We start from the raw sequence: 6,568 nt of genomic DNA, 5'->3' as shown, positions 1-6,568 counted from the left end.
CTAGCCTTGTCTGTTTCATCTTTCACATTAGCCAAGACACAGAAGGCAGGCAGAGGATTATCAGTCCAGAAAGGGGAGGTTCTAGAGGCTGTTTCAAGCTCCATGCTCTTCCCCCTGGTGCCTTATTTTCCCCTTCTCAACCTCCCCATGCTGCCCAAATAGCAGGATTGCTTCACGGCAGCAGAGCACAGTGTCTAGTCTCCAGATCAGTGCTGCTCCACTTGGGGGCAGTTTTGCCCTCCAGGGGACATTTGGCAATGTCTAGAGATTATTTTTGTCATCAACCTAGGTTGGAGGGATGCTATTGGCATCTAGTGGGTAGAGACGAGGGATGTTGCTAAATTTCCTACAATGCAGAAGACAGACCCCACAACATAATTACTCAGCCCAAAACATCAATGGTGCCAAGGTGGAGAAACCCTTCTCCAGACCAAGGGCTGGTCTGTGTGCTCCCCTCCCCGCTTTATGTTCTGTAAGCCCATCTCTGGGACAGGTGACTGACCTGGCCACCGGGCTGATGGAAGGCCAGGTCCTCTCCACCATCTGTGGAAACTCCACCTACCAAGAATCCCTTTACTGTTAGAGTCTGTGGGAAGTCAGCCCCTCAGGCAGGCACTGCTTTCGCCTGCCCACCCCCTCAACTCCCCAAGTCTTGTCTGCTGAGTCACCTGGACCAGGAGGCAGTGAGCATGCTCTCATGACGACAGTGGTGTCTTTGCTGTCATGACAACGGCAGGCTGCATCAGTAATGCTCTGTGGGCACTGAGCTCCCTCTTTCTGGCTGAGGACACTACTGAAAAAGGATGCGCAACAGGCAAAAGGGAAGATGGGACCTCAGATAACGCACTGTGGGTAGTGTGGGAACATGAAGGGGCTAGGACCCTTTCCAGAGAAAGATTAATGGTCCTGGTTGAGCCTCTGAGTCCCCATCCCAGGCCCCAATAGAAAGCCTGTGGCGCATCCCATTTGTCACCTCCTGTCCCCGTTAGGTGCCCTCTGGCCCTGCACTTGGGGTTCGTGAAAAGCCCCTGGGAACCAAGCAAGCACATGGCTGCCAGACACTGACTTGGCTCTGGGGCCCCAACGAGGGAGGGCAATCCCAGAAAGGGCAGGGACTGGGAGCCGGGTGCGGGGAGTGTGCTCTCTGCCTTTTAAGCAAAGGTTATCACCAGGCGGGCTAAACTTAGCTGCAGGCTCTTCAGCTAGAGAAGGGGGCTGGTCTCAGGTTACGCTGGGCCAGCAAAGAGGCCCCTGGGTCCCCAGCCCCCAGCACCTGCTGATGGGCCAAGTCCCTCCCCACCCCTTCCTAAGCCGTCGTTCCATCCTTCCTCAGCTGGGGCTGCGGCTGCGGAGGGCAACGGGCCCCTTCCTCTACCTCGCGTGCGGCCGGGGGCGCTTCCCACCGCGTGCCGGAGACCTGCCGGGTTTTTTTCCCTCCTCCGACCGCTCGCCCTGCCCCCCGCATTCCCGGGCGCCGCAGGGCAGGGGCGTCCCTGGCTCCGGGGCTGGCCCGCACGTCCCAGGATGGGGAGGGACTTCCGCCCGCACGTCCCGCGCTCCCGCCCGGCTGCAGCGGCTGAAAGGGGCACTGTCTCCAGGCCCGGGCGGCGCAGCCCTCAGCTCTCCCGGAGCGACTTAGTGGGGGGCCTCCGGCCTGCCCGCCCCCCGGGCCCAGCCCCGCCCGGGGCCCAGCACTGTGCACACGGGGCCCGGTTTGTCCCCCCCGTTATCGGCTCTGCGCGCTGCTCCAGCTCGCAGGGCGGCGTGACCTTCAGTGCAGAAGCCGCCCCCACCGTCGGCCGCCTCCGAGCCGCCCCCGAGCCTCCAGGCCCCCCTGCCCTGCGCCTCACCAGGTCCCCGGCCCACAGAGGCCGGGAGCCAGGGCCCCGGGGAGGGGGCAGTGGGGGCTGGGCCGGGCCCGGCGGACGGCGGCTGACCCCCCCCACCCCCCCGGGCCGTCTCCTCCGCGGATCCCCCGTCACTACCGCAGAGCCTGGAGAAGTGTCTCAGGCCTCCCGCCTCTCAGCCTCCCAAAAAAAGGGGACGGGGGTGGCGGCGTGCAGCGGCGAGGGGTCCCGGCTCCGGCTCCCCATCCCGCCGGCTCCCAGGGCCCCCCCGTGTCATCCGTGCGGCAACGCCAACGGCCGCGGCTCCCGGAGGCCTCCGTCGTCCCCAGGAGCCGGCCTCGCGGCCCGCAGAGCTCCCTCGGAGCTCGCCGCCCCCACCGGGCCGGTCTCCGTCCCCTCCCCCACGCCGTCCCCGGCCCACCCGCTGGGTGCGCGCGCGCTGGGGCCGCAGACCCGTCCAAAAGAAAAAAAAGGGGGCCCGGCTACTCGCGGCTTTACGGGCGCACGTAGCTCAGGCCTCCGCGCCCTCGGGCCGCGACTGGGCGAGCGGGCGGGAGGCGGGGCCCGCGCCCCCCCGCCCCCCCGCCGGGCCCGGCGCTATAAATCGAGCCCGCAGCGTCCGCCGGCGCTCTCTGCTCCTCCCCGCCCGACAGACAGCCGCGTCTTCTGCTGCAGCCCCAGGTAAGGCCGGCCGGGCCCCGCCGACGGGAGCCCCAGGACAGGGCGCCCCGCGGGCCCCGCGTACCCGGCCGCACCTCGGCCCTGCGGGGCAGGGGGCGCGCGGGGGCGGACGGACGTGCCCGAGCGCGGGGTGGGAATGGAGGCCGGGGGGGGGGCACCGGGGGGCACCGCCCTGCGCCTTCATGCTCGCCCCCGTCTGTCCGCAGGCGCGTCCCCGAGGCACGATGGTGAAGGTCGGAGTGAACGGGTGAGTTCGGGGCCGCGGGCCGGGTGCGTGGGAGCGTGGCGCGGTGGTCCTACCCCCCCCCCCCCAAGGAGAACTCAAGGTCGGCCCGGACCCGCGAGGCGCCGCCGCGGACGGCCTCGTGGCCCCGGCGCGGCCTCCTCCCACCCGCCGCCCGTAATCCCCCGCCGTCCCCGTAATCCCCCGCCGCTTTCTTCGCTTTCGCGCCCTGCGGGGTCACGTGCCGCGGTGCGCCCCTCCCCCGCCCCCTCCCCGCCCCGCCCCCGCCCCCCGAGCCGGGGCCCCGGGATGCCCGGGCCGGCGGGGGGCGCGACCCGCTTGCGGTCACCGGCCGCCATGTTGCAACCGGGAAGGAAGCGCAGGAACCGCCGTTAGGGAAGCTCCCGTAGCTTCGCTGCCGCTCGCCCGTGACTCAGCCCTGCTCTGGGCCCGCGGGGTGCGGTCGCCGGCGCCCCGGAAACCAGGTGGGGCGGGGCTGCAGACCTGGCCGCGGACCATCCCTAGGCTGCCGGCGACTTCCCTTGGGGATGCTCCTCCTAGAACATTCTCTGGGGGATTAGGAACAAGGATCCGAGGGTGCCCTCCTGTCTTTTTTTCGTCGTTTTCTTTTACCCCCTTTTTTCTCTAGAGAGAAAAAGGTGTGGTAGCGCAGCTCAGTGCCATGTTGGGGGAGCTGAGTCATGGGCAGTCGGAGACTTTGCGCCACAAGATGGCTCCTGAGGCGGCAGCCCCTTCCTGCACCTTGGCTGCCTGGAAGCTCTCTTCACCCACGCCCAGAGCTGACCCAACCCTAAGGGCCAGGCTAGAAAGGTCACTGGGAGGATTAGGTGTCCGTGAGCCTTGGGAATCCTGCCCTTCTCCCCATTCCATCTTCCAGAAATCAGATCCCCACTCGTCCTAATCTGGGGTTAAATATAGCCGCCTGACCTTTCTGCAGCGGGGGCCTGGGCTTCTAGTCTTCCACCTCCCCCAGCTGCCCCCCACGCGCACGCCCACACATCTGCTGCTTCAAGCCTGATGTTTAGGAGAGGGCTTAGCAAACTGGAACCCTGAGATTAGGAGGTTGAGAACTACTCCTTTTTCCCCTTTCTCTTTTGGAGGAAGGAATGGGCTTTCCATGGCCAGTTAGTTTCTGACCTTTACTCTTGCCCTTTGAGCTTGGTGATGCCAGGTGTGCAAGTCTTTGCTGCCCAGAGGGTGTATCCTGAAGCTCCGCCAGACCAGAACAAGCATTTCTCAGGGCACAGCTAGTGGGGGGTGATAAACACCATGCACCCGGACTGTGGGGGTGGCCGGAGCAGGGCCCTGCACTGCTGCTCCTCTTTGTGGGGACTGGCGAGTTGGGCAAGTCTTTGAATCTGATCACCTCTTGGGGCAGGTTTCACTTTTTGGCCAGGGTGTCCTGGCAAGGTTGCCCAGAAAGATAAAATTAGACTTCTTGGGACTTCCTGGTGGCTGGGAAGTGCCATCTTCTAACCTCTGGAAGAGAGTAAGTTGGCCTGGGGCTGCTTCCATGCCCATCTCACCTTTTGTTCTTCTCAGATTTGGCCGTATTGGGCGCCTGGTCACCAGGGCTGCTTTTAACTCTGGCAAAGTGGATATTGTCGCCATCAATGACCCCTTCATTGATCTCAACTACATGGTGAGTGCTGCCCCTGCAGCTGAGCTAGGGAGCCGAGCCTGGCTGAAGCGCAGCCCGTCAATGCCCTCCCTTGGTCCCTCCAGGTGTACATGTTCCAGTATGATTCTACCCACGGCAAATTCCACGGCACAGTCAAGGCTGAGAACGGGAAACTTGTCATCAACGGGAAGTCCATCTCCATCTTCCAGGAGTAAGTGTGCAAGACCCAACAGGGAGAAGTTTGTTTTGAGGGAAGATACTAGGATGGGGTGACCACCTCAAGGTTCATGGTACCTTTGTCTTTGAACTTGGCATCTTTGTCTTCCCTCATAGGCGAGATCCCGCCAACATCAAATGGGGTGATGCTGGTGCTGAGTATGTTGTGGAGTCCACTGGGGTCTTCACCACCATGGAGAAGGCTGGGGTGAGTGCCAGGGAGACCATAAAGGTGGAGAAGGGTGACCCTGGGATTTGGTAGGGAGTATGGATGTAGACCAGGAAAGGGAGCCCCTGGATCATAATGACTCCTACTGCAGGCTCACTTGAAAGGCGGGGCCAAGAGGGTCATCATCTCTGCTCCTTCTGCTGATGCCCCCATGTTTGTGATGGGCGTGAACCATGAGAAGTATGACAACTCCCTCAAGATTGTCAGGTAGGTATGGCAGGAGGGGAGTGGAGAAGCGGTCCCATAGTACTTGTGCACGTTCCAGGATGGACTTGCTTGACCTTGACTTGCCTACCTCTTCACAGCAATGCCTCCTGCACCACCAACTGCTTGGCTCCTCTAGCCAAAGTCATCCATGACCACTTCGGCATCGTGGAGGGCCTCATGGTATGAGTTATGGGGAAAGTGCCTAGGCCCTTCATTTCTCACTTGGGACTACATTGTTTTCCCCACTTAGAACATGATCCTGGGCTGTGGGGGCTATGGGGCATTGGGGGTTCCGAGGTCTGGTCACTCTATCCCTAAACTCTTCCTAAGGGGAAGAGAGAGGCCAAAGGGTCGGTGAGGCGATGACTACTGGCAGGCCCTCACTCCTTCTCCCTTGTCTCCAGACCACCGTCCATGCCATCACTGCCACCCAGAAGACTGTGGACGGCCCCTCTGGGAAGCTGTGGCGTGACGGCCGAGGGGCTGCCCAGAACATCATCCCTGCTTCCACTGGCGCTGCCAAGGCTGTGGGCAAGGTCATCCCTGAGCTGAACGGGTGAGGTTCCTTGCTGCTGTTCTGCCCTGGACATCTGGGGGGCCAAGGGGAATGGTGCTGACCCTGCTTCCACCCCCTCCCGTCTATAGGAAGCTCACTGGCATGGCCTTCCGTGTCCCCACCCCCAATGTATCAGTTGTGGATCTGACCTGCCGCCTGGAGAAAGCTGTAAGTATGACCTGGAAAAGGTGGTGGCCTAGGGATTAGTCCGCAAAATTGGACCTTGAATAAGCATCTCATTTCTACCTCATTAGGCCAAATATGACGACATCAAGAAGGTAGTGAAGCAGGCATCGGAGGGACCCCTCAAGGGCATCCTGGGCTACACTGAGGACCAGGTGGTCTCCTGTGACTTCAACAGTGACACCCACTCTTCCACCTTCGACGCCGGGGCTGGCATTGCCCTCAATGACCACTTTGTCAAGCTCATTTCCTGGTAAGTGGCAGGCCCGGTGTGGAGCAGCACCTAGGAAAGCAGTTGGAGTCTGGCGCCCTCTGGTGACCGGTTCAGGAAAATGGGCTTTAATTCTTGATCTCCTTCCAGGTATGACAATGAATTCGGCTACAGCAACCGGGTGGTGGACCTCATGGTCCACATGGCCTCCAAGGAGTAAGAGCCTCCTGGACCACCAGCCCCAGCAAGAACAAGAGGAAGAGAGAGGCCCTCAGCTGCTGGGGAGTCCCTGCCCCAACTTAATCCCCCAACACACTGAGAGAATCTCCTGACCTCCAATTTACATCCTAGACCCCAAGGAAGGGGAAGGGCTTGGGGAGCCCTACCTTGTCATGTACCATCAATAAAGTATACTGTACCCAGCCAAGTCTTTGGAGGTTTTGTGTTTTGTTTTTTTAGCTTATTACAGGGTCTGGGGTAAAGGGGAGGGGAGCTAGGCTGTGTGCCAAAGAGAGGTCAGTCCAGCCTACCTTAACCAGCAAAACTCAGCCATGGGCCTCCCCTAACAGAAGG

The 6,568-nt window shown here is 61.7% G+C and overlaps 1 protein-coding gene across 2 annotated transcripts; it reads left to right on the top strand.

The window, feature by feature from the left end:
- The first annotated feature begins 71 nt into the window (after positions 1 to 71).
- On the top strand, positions 72 to 6,422 carry GAPDH (glyceraldehyde-3-phosphate dehydrogenase). Of its 2 annotated transcripts, XM_077871313.1 has the most exons (10): positions 2,737 to 2,775; positions 4,315 to 4,414; positions 4,498 to 4,604; positions 4,727 to 4,817; positions 4,930 to 5,045; positions 5,144 to 5,225; positions 5,450 to 5,601; positions 5,691 to 5,769; positions 5,856 to 6,037; positions 6,146 to 6,422. In XM_077871313.1, exons 1-10 carry the CDS (start codon positions 2,753 to 2,755, stop codon positions 6,213 to 6,215), a joined length of 1,002 nt encoding a protein of 333 aa, XP_077727439.1. In that variant the 5' UTR covers positions 2,737 to 2,752; the 3' UTR covers positions 6,216 to 6,422. The 2 variants fall into 2 exon arrangements, with proteins under 2 accessions (XP_077727438.1, XP_077727439.1); XM_077871312.1 differs by lacking the exons at positions 4,315 to 4,414; positions 4,498 to 4,604; positions 4,727 to 4,817; ... (4 more) ...; positions 5,856 to 6,037; positions 6,146 to 6,422 and adding exons at positions 72 to 2,528; positions 3,401 to 3,521 and having other exon boundaries at positions 2,735 to 2,775.
- The last annotated feature ends 146 nt before the right edge of the window (positions 6,423 to 6,568 follow it).

The sequence above is a fragment of the Canis aureus genome, chromosome 25 (assembly GCF_053574225.1).
Source record: "Canis aureus isolate CA01 chromosome 25, VMU_Caureus_v.1.0, whole genome shotgun sequence".
Classification (NCBI taxonomy): Eukaryota; Metazoa; Chordata; class Mammalia; order Carnivora; family Canidae; genus Canis; species Canis aureus.
This window is presented reverse-complemented; position numbering and strand designations above follow the sequence as displayed.